The sequence below is a fragment of the Aspergillus piperis genome (genome assembly GCF_003184755.1).
Source record: "Aspergillus piperis CBS 112811 unplaced genomic scaffold BO85scaffold_29, whole genome shotgun sequence".
NCBI classification, from domain to species: domain Eukaryota; kingdom Fungi; phylum Ascomycota; class Eurotiomycetes; order Eurotiales; family Aspergillaceae; genus Aspergillus; species Aspergillus piperis.
The window spans coordinates 101,029-117,214 of NW_020291619.1; the positions used below are offsets into that span (position 1 = coordinate 101,029).

Below are 16,186 nucleotides of genomic sequence, written 5' to 3' on the forward strand. Positions count from 1 at the left end.
GTTAATAATGGTGGAAAATTGCTCGTTGTACGTCTAGGTTATACTCACGTTCCACAGAGCATGAGGCCGTCAAAGTAGTTGGCCCGGCCTTCGTGAATCACGTGGCTCATGACCATGGCGGCGAGGAACAGCATGGTCGCCTCGAAATTATCCATCTGCAGCGTCACCGATTGGCCCAGGGACCAGCCCATGAGGACCAGAGTTGGCGTGACCAACAGGGTGAGGCGTAGAACGCTGTTCAAGATGTTTCGGACGGCGACCTCCACATGGCCCTGGCGCGAGATGACCACAATGGTCAGATATTTGGACACGTTCCCCACCAGCGGCACCCAGACCAAAATGGGGAAGCTGGTGCCAGTTCCCCGCTCTAACGCAGCATTGACACTGTTCACAATGTGGACAACACCCCCCGTCAAGCAGGCCACTGCGATGAGAAGAGCAACGCCAGCCGATTGCGGTGTGAACATGACCGGTTCGTGGTCCATTGGCATTCTAATATCGTCTGCGCGGGTTTCACTGCTGGCATCGCTCAAGTGCGACTCGGCCGCCCCCTCGGCAATGCGAAACAAGGCCGCATGGGACTTGAGTTGGAAAAGAAGGAAGACACCAAATAGACCCAGCAGGATGAGCGCGATCCCATACGAAACCATTTGTACCTCATGACTAGTCACCACGGCACTGATGGAGAGGGTATCCAACGAGGGAAATGTGACCATCACGCCGGGAAGCACCAAGGAGATGCATACCATCATCATCAACGATGACATGATGCTGGTCAAGTTGCGATCGAAGTGTAGATGTTCCTTGTCGTAGCCAGAGATCAAGAAACAGCTACCAAGCACCTGCGTCAATAGTTAACTAACCTGATCCAAGTTGCCAAACATAGACGGCTTAATCGCCTACCAGCAGAGAGTAGCACAGGATACTGCCAACCACCACTGAGTGGAAGATACGGCCTTGACCCATTTGCGCTGACACAAGGCCAACCATCAGTTCAACCGAGTTACCTAGGGTAGATTTCAGGATCTCGTGAAGAAATGGCCCAAGGGTATGGGACAGCTCGGTGATAGCAATCGTGATGATGGCCATCAGCGGAACGAAGGCGACCAGATTCAACCAGAATACCAGCTGCCTTGGCCATCCCAATAGGCCGGAGAGAAGTCCCAAGAGGACAAAGCCAGCAAGTGCTTTCAATACGGGGTGACTACCGATCCTCATAATGGCCAGGTGGAAGGGACTGGTGCGCCCGTGGAGGGGCGCGGTCGGCGAAGATGCGCGCTCAGAGGGAGGCGGCGTAGGAGGATCCGATTCTGCCGATATGCCAGAAGGGCCCTCCATGGTTGAAGAATAGTGGTGGCGGTGCCTCACAGTAGGCATTTCAAAGAGAGAGAAAGATGTTCCCCACGGATTGAGATAGATCAATAAGCTTTTGCTTCTTCTGAGGAAGAGGCGGCGCTTCAGAGGCTCTTTTGGGTTCAGCTGATCGGATGGATCTGAAAGTTAGTAGCTTAACCAGTCTAACCAGCTTACGGGACCTGGCTGTATCCGCGGTAAGGAGTTACGGTACCGTGCTCCCCGAGCCCGAACCAAGCGCTTTCCTGGGCAAGCGGCCCCCTCAGCCTTACAGGGCTGGGTGGCATTCTCCCATTGGCTGCCACCCCCACCTCCCCGTCTGCCCGAGGGGGTTTGGCGCCTAGGCACCTCCATTCTGGCCCAATGGACGCTGGGGACTTCCGTCTGGCCCCACCCACCTGCACGCCCAGTGCGCTCTTTTGGTGTAAAACAACCGTATCGGTCACACCTGACACTGTTCGAACCGTACCTGACGGTACTCGCCAAACGGCCCCGCGCGCTTTACGACTTCGGGGAGAAACGCTGGAAGGAGATAAGTCCGAGCCAACCTAACCTTCTGAGAGATGCTCAGCTTCTTGATGGAACTTTCCTCGTTCACCATTTCATGATGACCTCCTTCAAGAATGCCCAGGAGTCGGGCACACCCTCTCTCCTCGCAAGCGTCCGGCATACGGTCGAGGTGACTTTTCTTTCCAGCTACACCAATGTGCTATTAATCTTTGTATTCCTGGGAATACTCTCCGGCTCCCAAGAATGGAACCCCTCCGCCGTATTTATCCTCAATTTTCTGGCCATCTTCCCGCTGGCCTCGTTGTTGTCCTTTGCGACCGAGGAATTGGCTAAAAGCGTCGGCCAGACGGTAGGAGGCCTGATCAATGCGTCTTTTGGCAATGCCATCGAAATGATCGTAAGACAATTCCCCCATTCATCGCAAGTGGTACAGGCTAAATATAGTATTCAGGTTGGAATCACGGCTGTGAGCCAGGGTGAGATTCATATGGTGCAGTCTTCGATGGTTGGCTCGATCCTGTCTGGCACGCTGCTGGTATGCTACACATTAATCCTATGATCCTACTAGAAGTTCTGACCATCATCGCCTAGGTTCTGGGATGCTGCTTCTTTGCCAGCGGCTATGATAAGGAGACAGTCCACTTCAATGTCGATGTGACGGGGATCATGTCGTCCTTGATGATTGTATCCTCCTCCGCGCTAATCATCCCATCAACCTTGTATTCCACGTCACTGTATGCCTCTCCCGGTGGAAACGAGTATATCCTCCACCTGTCACATATTACCGCCGCCTTGCTATTGCTGTTCTATTTTGTCTATCTATACTTCCAGCTCAGCAGCCACTCTCATCTCTTCACTAGCACCGAAGACGACGAAGAGGAGGAGGAGCGCCAATTGGGACCCATGGCAGCTAGCATCATTCTTATTGCCGCTACGCTGGGAGTGACTGTCTGTTCCGACTACCTCGTAGAAGGGGTCGATGGCTTTGTTGAAGCCTACGGGGTAAGCCGGGCCTTCTTGGGCCTGATCGTCGTGCCGATTGTGGGCAACGCTGGCGAGTTTGCAACCACCGTGAAAGCAGCCAAGGAAGGAAAGGTCGATCTGGCCATTGGTGTGATTGTTGGCAGTACGCTTCAAATCGCACTTTTTGTCACGCCATTCTTGGTACTGTATGGATGGGCTTTGGGTCAACCCATGTCGTTGCGCTTTAACTCGTTCGAGACTGCCTGTTTCTCGCTGGCGGTGGTGGTGATGAATTGTCTGATTCGTGAGGGTCGGTCGAATTACTTTGCGGGTGTCTTGTTGTGTGGAACGTGAGTTGCCCTGTCCCTCTCTTTCCAAAGCAGCCCTTTTTGCTAATCTAAGTCTAGTTATCTGATCATTGCGATCGCATTCTATGTCCACCCAGATATTGTCGTTCCCGGAGAGTAAGTACCCTGACATCAGGTACGGTATTCGGTAGCCCGTCTATACAGGGATATGACTTGTCAGGGGACGATCTATCAATATTTTGCTATAGAGTTTTTATGCCAATACACCGTCTCATTGCGATCATTCTGTTCGACACGTTGGATACTTCTAATGCCTTAAGGACGGAAATCCGACGGGCGAAAGATGCTGCCGAGTAAATTAGGCAAAAATTACAGGTCGGCCAAGCGGGGAGGCCGAAGATTACCGGCGGGGGTTACGCGGCTGCCTTTTTGGCCCGTATCATCAATACCGACCAATACGAGGGATTTGGGAGTGTCTTTGCTCCGCCCCAAACAAGAAAATCAAGCAGCATTAGTTTAGTTGGAGGGATCTCACTCTCTCCGTCTCCTAACTCCTTGGTCTCTCCTGATTTCATCTCATTCATCCTCACTTTGCCCAGAGAAGGCGATTTTACTCCACATTCCTGACTATCTTGAATCTAGCACTTGCCTCTATCGTGTAATATCTTCATTTCCCGCCGGTCGGACCCGTCCGCAATGACAGTAACGACCATCTGCTTGGTCTAATTCAAACGCCAAATACCCACGGTAGCATGAAATCCCTGTCACAGTCATGAAGGAGGCAGGTAAATCCATGATCACAAATCCCATGTCCACCAGTGACCCACCCCAGTCCCTAGCCAGCTATAACTATAGAGCCAATCGGTGACTAACATGATCGCAGAGCCTGAGCGAGAAGCCTGTCATCGCCCATGGACCACTGGTTCGGGGCGAGCCCAGCGCATTCGAGTTCTCGGCTGAGCAGTTGAGCGGGCTCATCGAATCACGAAGCTTGGATACCTTCTACACCTTTGGTGGCCTCCGTGGATTAGAAAGGGGTCTGCGAACCGATCGAAATACCGGATTAAGCGTGGACGAGTCGAGCGTCAGGAACCATGAACCATCCGCCACAGCCTCGTCCGTCGACAAACCTTCCCACCAACCCCATCATCGCCATCTTCACCTCCACCATCACCATGGCACCGAGCAATTCGCAGACCGACGCGCTGTCTTTGGCAACAACCGCCTCCCCGTCCCCAAGTCACCCACGGTCCTGCAGTTGATATGGGCGGCATACAATGACCACGTCCTCTTCCTCCTGACAGGAGCGGCAATCATTTCGCTGGCCCTAGGCCTATATCAAACATTCGGAACCAAGCATTCGAGCTCAAACCCGCCAGTCGAATGGGTAGAAGGGGTAGCCATCATCGTTGCCATCATCGTTATCGTCCTGGTGGGAGCAGGCAATGATTTCCAGAAAGAGCTGCAATTCCAAAAGTTAAACAAAAAGAAACAAGATCGCCTCGTAAGGGTGATCCGCTCAGGTCGGCCGCAGGAGGTACCTATCGACGATCTGGTGGTCGGGGACGTCGTACACATGGAGCCAGGAGATGTCATACCGGCCGATGGGATCCTGATTCGCGGCCATCACATTCGATGCGATGAATCAGCTGCGACCGGTGAGTCAGACTTGCTGCTGAAGCAGTCCGGTGATGAGGTCGCAGATGCGATCGCGGATTGCCGTGATACTAAATACCTTGACCCGTTCGTGATCTCGGGGTCCAAGGTCGCAGAAGGCCTGGGCTCGTTCCTGGTAATAGCAACCGGCAATCATTCGAGTTATGGCAAGATCCTCCTAAGTCTCGAAGAAGACCCTGGCTTCACACCACTGCAGTCGCGACTCAACGTATTAGCGAAATACATCGCCAAATTTGGCGGCATTGCCGGTCTGGTGTTGTTCGTCATCCTGTTCATCAAGTTCTTGGTTGGTCTGCGCCACTCAACATCGTCCGCGACCGAAAAAGGCCAAGACTTCTTGGAAGTTTTCATCATTGCTCTGACAGTAGTTGTCATTGCCGTGCCTGAAGGACTTCCATTAACCGTGACGCTTTCTCTTGCCTTTGCAACTACGAGGATGCTGAAGGACAACAATTTAGTGCGACAGTTGCGCGCCTGTGAGATCATGGGCAATGCTACTGACATTTGCTCGGACAAGACTGGGACTCTGACCCAAAATAAGATGACCGTTGTCGCAGGTATCATTGGCACGGAAGAGTTCTCGGACCTGGAACCACAGATGGACGCCCCTTCGCGTGATATTCCGACTACTGTTGTCTTGAAACCTCGCCTGCACAATTATGTGAAATCATTATTTGTTAATGCGGTTGCTTACAACACCACGGCGTTCGAGTCGATAGCGGATGGAAATGTCACCTTTGTTGGATCCAAGACCGAAGCTGCTTTGCTGTATTTCGCCCGAGACAACATGGGGTTGGGCCCATTGGAACTGACACGATCTGGTTATGAGGTTGTGGAGCTCATACCCTTTGATGCGACGCGCAAGTGCATGATCACTGTGGTATGCTTGGATGATGTTAATGGGTATAAGCTGTATAGGGCGTATATAAAAGGAGCGCCCGAGGTATTGATGGGGTCCTGTAGCAGGACGCTGCTGGAACCGACAAAAGGCGATTCCGTTACCGCATTGACTGCAAGTACCAAGGAAGCTATACGCCAGAAGGTAGAAGCCTACTCAAAGTGGTCGCTAAGGGCAATCGCGTTATGCTACCGAGATTTCGAGGTGTGGCCCCCGAACCGAGCTGGAGAAGTTCAGTCCGACACACTCGACCTCGAAGATATACTTAACAACCTGACTTTGATTGGAATTGCCGGTATCCGTGATCCTTTGCGGGAGGGGGCTCATGACGCCGTGGAGACTTGCCGTCGGGCGGGAGTGACGGTGCGTATGGTCACTGGAGATAATCTGTTAACAGCGCAATCTATCGCCGAGGAATGCGCGATTGTTACCAACAACGAAGACATTGTTATGGAAGGAGAGGAATTCAGGCGCCTGACAGAGGAGGAGCAACTAGAGATTGCACCCCGTCTTAAAGTTCTGGCGCGGTCTCAACCAGAGGATAAACGTACGCTTGTGCGACGGCTGAAACAAATCGGGGCAACAGTTGCTGTTACTGGAGATGGAACCAATGACGCTCCTGCACTCAAAGCAGCCGACGTCGGATTTTCCATGGGCATCTCGGGGACAGAGATTGCTCGCGAGGCTTCCGCGATTGTGTTAATGGATGATAACTTTGGCTCGATTGTGAAGGCGATCATGTGGGGTAGGGCAGTCAGCGATGCGGTTCAAAAGTTCTTGCAGGTAAGTCGTCCGATTGAAGATACTCTAGTTCTCGGTGCGCCAACTGACCGCCTGGTTTAGTTCCAAATTACTATCACCTTTACGTCTGTCGGACTGGCCTTCGTAACATCCGTGGCCAGCTCCAGCGAAACATCAGTGCTGACAGCAGTGCAACTGATGTGGGTAAATCTAATCCAAGATACCCTGGCAGCACTCGCGCTCGCCACCGATCCGCCGTCCCCCAGAGTGTTGGACCGAACGCCCGACAAGAGAACAACTCCCTTGATAACAGTGCCAATGTGGAAGATGATAATCGGGCAGTCGATATACCAGCTCGCTGTGACATTAGTGCTCCACTTTGCCGGCAACAGCATATTCTCATACACCACCACTTACGAACACTCCCAGCTGCAAACAGCGGTATTCAACACATACGTTTGGATGCAAATATTCAATCTATACAAGTAAGATCCATTCCTCCACATGCGCTAGTTGACGCAGTGCTAACTATTCTCAGCACCCGCGCACTCGGCAACAACATCAACGTCTTCGAAGGCATCCACCGTAACTGGCTCTTCATCGGTGTCAATGTTATCATGATCGGCGGACAAATAATCATCATGTTCGTGGGCGGGCGCGCATTCTCCATCACTCGCCTCAGCGGCGTGCAATGGGCCTACTCTGTTGTTCTGGGTGTCTTATCTCTTCTTGTCGGGGTAGTAGTGCGTTTCATCCCGGATAGCCTCGTCGAGCGATTGTTCGCGGGAATGGGATTTGTTATGGGTCCCTTGTGGCGGTTATTAAGGGTAAATATTGAGTAAAGGGATTGTTTATTCTTGATTTTGGCGGATCTTGTATATATTGGAGTTTTGTTTCTGTTTGTTGTTAGTACTGGGTGGGCTCGGGAGAATAGGTTTTTCTTCACTTCTTTGAGGTCAATGTATGCAGAATTTTCTTGACTCGCTTAATGGTTTTTCTCCCTTAGGACTTCGATGCTGACGGACCTAGAATGGAGATGATAGTAAGTACTGACTTGGCTGGTTACAGGAACTCATGCTCATGGTGAACGCATGTAATTGCTTAGGAAGCGGATGACATTTGGTCATGATGCACATATATATATATATGTGAAGATTACTGACCAAACTTTCCCTTAACTGGGTGTTTAGCTCTTCTAGTTATATATATATATTACTACTACAGTTGTCGAATTGTACAAAAATAACCGCAACGAAAAAAATATAGTCGCGTGTTTTGGTTTATTATTGGCCAGCTTGACGTGACGTCACTGTAAACGGGCTGAATATCACATGATCAGCACTACCAATTCCCTCGATCAAATTATTACAGAACTAGTGCTGCGTGTCAAGACGCGTCCAAAATACTGTACTAGTGGCTGTATTTGCCAATATATAGTCATTCTCTAACTATCTTCACAACCATGAACAAATACTAGCAACATGAATCATAATAACGCTAACACGTGACTAATTTCGAAGACGTCTGATCAACAAAAGTCTCCGCCCCAGGCTCTAGTTTGGCAAACAACTTGTCTAAAATTTCCTTGCCTCCTTGATCATGCACGAGTCCTATCCAAATGAATGAGGAGAGGATGGCCCGCATCTCCTCCCACGAGCGGACACGACAGCTTCCTAGGTAATACAGCAGCCAGTGCCGAAAATTCCGTCTGACGGCGGGTAAAAACACCACAAGACCACCGACAGTTAACAACCAGATCCAGAGTTGAGGAGAGACATCGTTTCGCTTGGCTAAGCCATTTAAACAGCGCTGGTACGAGGCAGCCAGGTGGATGTACGGGGTCGGGTCGCTGCGGAACTGGAGGAAGATGTCAAATCCATAGCTGAGCAAAGCTAGGCGGATCGCCTCGTCGAGGGACCCGGACTCAAAACTCATGTGTAACAGAGGGTACATGACGGAGGCCATTGTTTTCATGAAATCCGTCTCTGGAATCATGTCATTCGTCTTGGTGGTCAAGTTGACCTGGGTACAGAATCCCTGCATAATGTGCCACATCCGCGCGAGACCGGGGTCAAGCTCCCGGACGAACGACGGAACGGGGCGAGATCGCGGCGTGAAGCAAAGGTCGGATGGGACAAAGATGTCGAGATCGCGATTTTCGAAAAAGGCGGGTTTTTCTCCACTGTGGATCGCTAGTCCCACATCGCATCTGATCACAGGTTAGGTTGCAACCATCGAGATAGTCTAATACGAAAGGGGAATATAACAATTGGCAAGGACCATAGAGAGATGAAATGGAGGGAAGACCCACCGGATAAGGTCAATGACTAGTTTGTTATTGGATGTGAATGCCCCTAGACCCCCGCGCAGCCGGACCATCTTGCGTAAACCCTGGGTGTGGTGTAGTACGGCAGCGTAATCACCCACGATATGCGCGTGCAGAATCAAGATAATGACGACCATTACGGTTGCATTGGACACGCGAACCTGCTCTGCTCCGAGCCGATTCCGTAGCAGGCGGATAGCTTTCCCCAAATGAGGGGACTGGGCCGCTTCCGGCCCCTTGTAGATACCAAAGTATGATTGGGTGGTGATGACCATGGCGTTGAGGTAGGCTGCGTCTAGTGACAGCATGTCGAGAATCCATGATCGACTAGACGCGTTGAACACTATGCATACGGCAAGCGGGTAGAACTCTATCTTTGCCCTTTCAGTGACTATGAAGGCTTACATTTAGTGGGCCCGATTGAATCACCAGCAGGTGGGATCGGGGACGCGGCACCTACAGCGAAGGATAGTGGCTAGGGCCGCAGGGCTGGTGGTGTCATCAGCCAGCTGGACGAACGACATGTCGTTGCCAACTCTGCGGGGAAGATCTGACGCCACGCGGGTGGCTGATACTTGTGTAGATGGCAATAATGGTAAATCCACCCCATCGGCAGGAGGAGCCGAAGCGTCGTCTGTGCACGCGTCCGCCGGAGTCGATGGATCGGCCCCTGCTTGGCGATAGCGGGATTTGCCACGGTTCTTGCCAATCATGACATGGCTGCGAATGAGTTTGCGGGTACGAGGATCGACCTTCTTGGTGCCGGTGGAGACGATGAATGGCATGTCCGCCATGGCAACTATTGTGCGAAAGAGGTAAGAGAGACATTCAGTGGGCTACAACAAAAGCAAGAAAAACTTGATATTGGAGACGGCGCACATACCAGACTGCGTGGAGGGCGACATGGCGGCGATCGAGCCCCAGTCTAGGGACAGAGGGCGTCCGGCGCACGTCCCAGACTGGTGGGATAGATCTCACGAGGATGGTTCAAGAACAGGTGCCTGGACGAGGCTAGACGAATGGCACGAACGAGTATTCAGATTGTTGGCTGAAAAGGGCAAGCAATCCGGGGGAACTCGGGAGTGTCAGGAATTATAAGAGACGGATTCCTCGGGGGTGAACAGAGCTGGACTTGCTGCGGGCTGCCCTTAGTACTTTCCTTTCCTGGTTGGTTCGGATTGTCCCCGCTGTCACCCGTTGACACTACTACCATTTGATTGGGTGAAATGCTATATGTGGGCCTGAGATTGTTGCCTGCTTTGGGTTTAGCCTGACAAGCATGCAGCTTGGCAATGAATTGAATCGAGAAAAATAATTAGTCTCGTTCAGAAATCTACCACTTCTATATATATAGTGAACAGCAAGCAATGGTCACTTCCCTATCTCCTTGTACTATTGCACATATCACCACCTTCATAGATACACGATTACCGGCCCCTTCACCAACGTCAGACTAGCACTTATAGAGCCCGATAATCCCTTGCATCCCCACGCGAGAACTATTCCTTCAGCTTCTTGCGTTTATGGTAGGCCTCTGCCTGTCGTACAAGATGACGAAATCCCTTATCGATTTGCTCGTAGCTCCGCTGAGGCAACTCCTCGCCCTGATTGCCAAAGGAGCTTGAGTGTCCCCGCAGGGAATGCTATAGATCCACCGCACAAACAGTTCATAATTCTCGCGACAATTCTCAGTGAAATCAACAAACTTGCTTTTTGAAATGTGGAGATATTCTCCGTCATGATATGCTTGCAAGATTCGAGCTTGAGAGCGAAAGATGGAAACGACCAGGACCTGTGATCCAAGCAGTGTGTTAGAGCAGGTATCTGTAGTATTCAATGATTCATGGCTGCGTGAATGGTGTGAAGGTGGCTTAAAACCCAATCAAATACACAGCACTCACCGGAAATGTGCGATGCTCGATATAATCAAATCGATTCAACTGCCATCGCATGAATCCGACAATAGCCAAGACTTCACTCCGGCGCAGGGCTTCTTCGGGATCAGCGTAGTTGTACATCTGGAAACTGCAGTGGGGGATGTCCAACGTATCCGCTTCCATTTCTTCAACAGTTTGCCATGAATACGGCACATCTGGTGTATGCTCGCCACTAGCAATACGGGGCTTTGCGCGGTAGCATCTAACCAGCAGGCGAGCATTTATTGTGAGCAAAGACAATTTCCATCGTCACAACGAAGAAGGGTTTGTACTTACTGCCTATGTACCCAGGTTTGGTGCTTGCGATCATGAAACCATGCAGCATAGATTCTGCCAGAAACACTACGAAGCGTATAGTGCACCCGGCAGGGCTCACTTTTGCGCCCCTCATGCCATTTTGAAAAGTGCACCTTTTCCCAGTCAATTTCCGGTAACTCTGATTTTGGTAGGGGCTGGTAAAATGTCTGATGGCCGGCAGAGCATTCTCCTTCCAGATCCTGCTCGGACAACTTGATCCTTAAGGTGTCCAAATCATGTTCTGTCAGCGCCGAGTACTTCAGTGCCTTTGTGGTTGTGAAGATGTGGCTCAGGTGGCGGGATACAACATTGGTCTGGGCTACTCGTAGTTCAGCATCTTCACGACTGTTCTCGATGAATGCCTCGATGGATCGCTTCACTCCCATGTTTTGGTCGTAAGGAACGAACGAGGGCTGACTTCACGTGTAAGAGCTGAAGATCGTCGGAGACGTAAAGTAAAGTGATCAAGATTGGCGCACGAAGTTGGTATTAAAAACGTGTATGTACCACTCCTAGCTTAGGAAACTTGATATAGTTCACAAAAGTGTCAAGATCTCAGCGTAAAGTAACCAAGGAGAAGTTGGTGCCCGGCGAGATCGTGCAGAGGAGCAGTCGCGGGTAATTATAGTGGTGGCTGCTTTAGAGATAACTAGTGAAAGTGAATTCGCATAAAGAACCCAAACAATTGTATAGGAAATTCCTGTTGTCCAGTAAACATCGAATATAGCGCACACTATCACTCCCTCAAGCCGATGTGTGCATTCACCTTCGCCCAATGACAGTCTATAGAGGCTGTCTCCCCGTGCAATATGATGGTCCCTTCACCGACAACGATTCCCAGGACAAGAGAATTCACATCACAGCCATACAGTCACTGACTTGTCTGCTTCAATGCATCGTTGATGTTTTCTATTCACTCATGACCATCAGTAGCTATATAAAACCTCGCCATCATGGCCATGGACTCGGACTTCCAACCTGGAGTTCATCTTTGATACCTTAAAGTGTACATTACTCTTCGTGGAACGAGCAATCTCTTTTTGGGAGATTTATCTGCAGCCGGGAAGGTACACGATTTTTTGGATCTTCTACGATATCGAGATGTCCCTTCTTCCATTGCCTATAACAATCGCCGACAGAGCTGATTGGAATGACTGCGCTCAGGAGTACGGAGTAAAGGGGGTAAGTATCTATGATCTAGAAGAATACAATTCAGCTTCGAAAGTCAATGATGCACAGTACCTCTCCCTTAGGGCATTATGGACATTTGCACATGATACAGAGTTTGACCCACAGAAATGGGGCATACAAGGTGTGGAGGCAGCCCGAGAGACTCTGGGAAAGCTCAAGGGTTGGAAAAGCTTTCTTGAGGCGGTGTCACTGGAAGTTCCCCCGCAAAAAATTCATCCCATTGAACGTGACCTGGGTAGGTTCGAGCTCATATGGTACTATGGGCAACTCATTCGCTGGGCGCCGAGCGCGACGGATACCGAGGAGAACATCAATGTTACTCCCTGGTCCGAGCGATTGAGAGAGCGAAAAGCACAGTTGGGCAGCGAGCCCTTCTCCCAGCAAAAACCCCCACACCCTTATCCAATACATCTAATGGAGTGCTTGAGTACGCTCGGCGGTGAGGAAGAAGAACAAGCGAAAGAAGAACGTGAGCGACCATCAAGCAGTCAGAGCCAAAAACAGGAGTCATCTGGTACTTCACGCATCGATATGGACCCGGAGACAGACAGTGATGACTCAAATTTGGACCCAAGTTACGAGGAGCGCAAAGATTTCCCACGAGCTTCCGATGAGACCATGGTAAATGCATATCTCCTCGGTCTCGCAAGCCTAATTACTTTGTCCATCGAAGGCGTCGAGGCCCATTGGACCCCAGAAAGGAAGGGGTACAAATTTTGCGATGAGAATGGTATCAAGCTGTACGAGGCACGTACAGATGGCCACCTCTACCTATCGAACAATGGAAAGACGATGGCCATTGTTGAGGTCAAGCCGGTGTTGCGAGACGAGTCACCGCGGGTCATGATGCAAGAGACCGCCCAAATGGCGGCGTGGATCCATGCCGAACAAGATTTGATCCAGGCTGATGACCTATCAGAACAAAGGTTAGACACTCCAGCACCCATTCATCCCTTCGGAATTCTCTTTCACGAGGCGGGAGAGACTATGAAACCAGCAGCTAAGATTCTGACACCATACTAGGTTTCGTCGTTTACTTTGGTCAATGAATCGCCACGAGCTATATATTATAATCGCCGAGTATACAGCGGACTACGTCGATTATTTGACTAACCCAGGACGTCAATCGGAATGCGAATCATTCCTGACTATGAACCAATTTGGGCCCTGGGACATTGGAAGCCCCACCGAGATTGCGGATCTTGCTGCCATATTGTTGGCAGTAACTTTACAGTTCAGTAAGGGTCTGCCCCTTATCTGAAACTAGATCGGAGACATTCATTCTGCACTGCTTGGTTGCCCTGGCATCTGTTGGTTTCAAATATGTGGCTACTTTTCGAAGCGGGAACTCAAGCGGCTGTCATATTGCATGAACCAGCTGAGATGTATTATTCCACAGTACCTCTACTACCGGCCGCTTACATATTAATCGCCGCGTACCTACATCTTTTCCTATCAATTGTTTGATAGATATACAGCTCATTGTACTGTTACGAGAAAGCAGAATGCTTTCTTAAGAAACCTGCCTTAGAATACTATCGCAACGGGATGAGTGGAACCAGAGATTGATGGCACCAGAGTATGAACAATTACCCTATATTGATATCGAAAGTATAATGGAACCCGAATAATATAAGTCTGTTCCCAACCGTCAACGCTAATGAAGAATATCTAAGGAGCAGGTCATGCTTCGGAAGCGGAGCCGTGACAGGCATTAGCCAACAGGCCCTTCATTCATCGATCAAACCATCATTTCCAATTAAGCTGCAAATGACCTCCACTCAGCCGAAATGTCAACCGGTTCAGATCCACGATGTGCGGGGTAAGATGTGGCCCGCTGCGGGTTCCGAGAAGTTTGAGGGAGTCACAGCGCGTATACCATCCCTGTCACGCTATAACCTTAAATGCTTGCCGCTCGCTCACTGTGCCTGGGTCAATCACAATCTCACCCCCTTAACCTCATTTACCCACTTTCAGCACACCATGCACATTGTCTGGCGAGATTCGGCTGAACCAGCCGTCTACGAAGAGGCTCGTGTAGGTCGCGTATTCAATCACCGTCGTCCCCAACGATTTCCCTTGGCAGTGGTCGAAGCTACCAGCACAAAGGATATCATCGCTGCAGTGAAGCTAGCCGCCGAAAAGAACTGTCGCGTTGCTATACGATCGGGAGGACATTCATGGGCAGCATGGAGTGTCCGCGATGAATCCATCCTAATTGATCTGGGGAACTACAAGCATTTGGAAGTGGATGCGGAGAACCGCATTGCAATAGCCACTCCCAGTATGACAGGGAAGGAGCTCAATGGAATCCTGATCAAGGATTATGGTTTGATGTTCCCAGGCGGACACTGTCCCGACGTAGGCCTGGGTGGCTTCCTGCTACAAGGCGGAATGGGATGGAATTGTCGGGTCAGTTAATCCGCTCCAATCATTGTATCTCGACTAGCTAACAAGTGCCCGACAGAATTGGGGCTGGGCCTGCGAACGAGTCCGGGCCGTGGATGTAGTGACTGCCACAGGCGAGCTGCTTCACTGCAACGCCACCCAAAACCGCGATCTTTACTGGGCAGCCAGAGGAGCGGGCCCAGGCTTTCCGGGTGTGGTGACGCAGTATCACCTGGAACTAATTCCGTATCCTAAGGATGGTTTTCGCTCGTCTGGCTATGTCTATCCCATTCGACAGTACCGACAAGTCTTTGACTGGCTGCTCTCCATCACTCCTAGTTTTGACGAGGACACTGAAATCGCCGCTGTGGCCGCGTACCCAGAGGGGATTGACGAGCACTGCTTCTTTGTCCTATTCGTCGCCATGAAGTCAACCCCTGAAGAGGCCGAGAAGGCTTTACGCCCAGCGCAGATCACCCGGCCAACGGGGGCGATCCAGGAATGGTTCTGCCAGGTGGATAGCTTGGAGAATCAATATACTAACCAAGCTAACGCTAACCCGGAGCGACACCGGTACTGCGCCGAGAACGCCTACATTCGAAATGATGCCGATGTTCCAGCCGTGCTGGAGGAGGCGTTTACAACACTGCCCCACAAGAAAGCGTTTGCCCTCTGGTACGCCATGTATCCTTGCAGCCGTCGGAAACTACCCGATATGGCATTGAGCATGCAGTCAGATCATTACTTTGCACTCTACACTGTGTGGGAGGAGGAGAAGGACGATGCTAGGTGTCAAGCATGGGTGGCTGATGTGATGAAGAGAGTCCAGCGACATGGAGTCGGGTCTTATCTGGGGGATGCGGACTTTCAGGTGCGAAAGACAAGGTACTGGGCCGATGATAATGCTCGACGGTTGATGGACATCCGTCGCAAATGGGATCCTCAGGGGCGTATCTGTGGGTATTTGGACAAGGGCGATCAGTCGGGAACGAGAGGGCTGGACAATGCCAAGGAGTCGAAGTTGTGATTGATGATTGTGTTACTTGGCTGTTTGCTTGCCGGATAAGTACTTTCGAGGCTTTCGTTAGTCTGGAACAATCAGTCTCGAATTGGTGCTTGAGGAATCAGTCATGTTGTACATAGCTTGGGAATTTTGCTAGATGTAGATATACTATACTAGCAATAGACCACTCACTGTGAGATAATTTCTCTAAAGCAACTATGCTACAAGAGATCGGGCTGCGGAGACATGTAGCCCTGGCTTGGCGGATTATCCGATGCCACCTATTTGACAGCTCACAGATGGCCCATTAGGACTACTAGAAGTCCTGTTGGCGTTAACCAATAGTGTGATACTTAAACAGCTCAACAGTTGACTCCAATATGCTTTTCTCTTTTCTACGGTGCCCAGTCCCCGTTGTAGAATAGATTAAGCGCGGATCACTTGAGAAAGCAACGAGTAGAGCTTCTACTATTCCTACCTTAGTTCTGTAATACACACAAGAGAAATTGAATGTCTCTCGGTCTTCCGGGGCAATCGGATTAGTTCAAGTCGGGTTGTGGAGAGCAAAAGCACGAGGAACTGCGGGCGGCGGGA

At 50.7% G+C, this 16,186-nt stretch overlaps 6 protein-coding genes across 6 annotated transcripts; 3 read left to right on the forward strand and 3 right to left on the reverse strand.

The window, feature by feature from the left end:
• Window positions 1–44: 44 nt before the first annotated feature.
• BO85DRAFT_383403 (uncharacterized protein) lies at window positions 45–1,338 on the reverse strand (the record flags this gene model as incomplete). Its single annotated transcript, XM_025656517.1, has 2 exons — window positions 45–842; window positions 904–1,338. The coding sequence occupies 2 exons, from the start codon at window positions 1,336–1,338 to the stop codon at window positions 45–47; spliced, it is 1,233 nt and encodes a 410-aa protein (XP_025510592.1).
• Window positions 1,339–1,960: 622 nt separating this feature from the next.
• BO85DRAFT_383494 (plasma membrane calcium-transporting ATPase) lies at window positions 1,961–7,292 on the forward strand (the record flags this gene model as incomplete). The annotated part of the gene is made up of 7 exons (XM_025656521.1): window positions 1,961–2,260; window positions 2,315–2,398; window positions 2,455–3,176; window positions 3,234–3,290; window positions 4,020–6,492; window positions 6,553–6,935; window positions 6,989–7,292. The coding sequence occupies 7 exons, from the start codon at window positions 1,961–1,963 to the stop codon at window positions 7,290–7,292; spliced, it is 4,323 nt and encodes a 1,440-aa protein (XP_025510593.1).
• Window positions 7,293–7,858: 566 nt separating this feature from the next.
• Window positions 7,859–9,857, reverse strand: BO85DRAFT_453797 (uncharacterized protein). Its single transcript, XM_025661133.1, has 4 exons — window positions 9,660–9,857; window positions 9,237–9,575; window positions 8,762–9,167; window positions 7,859–8,659 (listed from the first exon to the last, which is right to left on the reverse strand). The coding sequence occupies exons 1-4, from the start codon at window positions 9,679–9,681 to the stop codon at window positions 7,948–7,950; spliced, it is 1,479 nt and encodes a 492-aa protein (XP_025510594.1). The 5' UTR covers window positions 9,682–9,857; the 3' UTR covers window positions 7,859–7,947.
• Window positions 9,858–10,181: 324 nt separating this feature from the next.
• BO85DRAFT_431047 (uncharacterized protein) lies at window positions 10,182–11,396 on the reverse strand (the record flags this gene model as incomplete). The annotated part of the gene is made up of 3 exons (XM_025658316.1): window positions 10,182–10,568; window positions 10,678–10,878; window positions 11,001–11,396. 3 exons carry the CDS (start codon window positions 11,394–11,396, stop codon window positions 10,284–10,286), a joined length of 882 nt encoding a protein of 293 aa, XP_025510595.1. The 3' UTR covers window positions 10,182–10,283.
• A 715-nt stretch (window positions 11,397–12,111) lies between these two features.
• On the forward strand, window positions 12,112–13,462 carry BO85DRAFT_505884 (uncharacterized protein; the record flags this gene model as incomplete). Its single annotated transcript, XM_025664353.1, has 2 exons — window positions 12,112–13,127; window positions 13,225–13,462. 2 exons carry the CDS (start codon window positions 12,112–12,114, stop codon window positions 13,460–13,462), a joined length of 1,254 nt encoding a protein of 417 aa, XP_025510596.1.
• A 620-nt stretch (window positions 13,463–14,082) lies between these two features.
• BO85DRAFT_472487 (FAD-binding oxidoreductase) lies at window positions 14,083–15,790 on the forward strand. The gene is made up of 2 exons (XM_025662557.1): window positions 14,083–14,613; window positions 14,669–15,790. Exons 1-2 carry the CDS (start codon window positions 14,185–14,187, stop codon window positions 15,614–15,616), a joined length of 1,377 nt encoding a protein of 458 aa, XP_025510597.1. The 5' UTR covers window positions 14,083–14,184; the 3' UTR covers window positions 15,617–15,790.
• The last annotated feature ends 396 nt before the right edge of the window (window positions 15,791–16,186 follow it).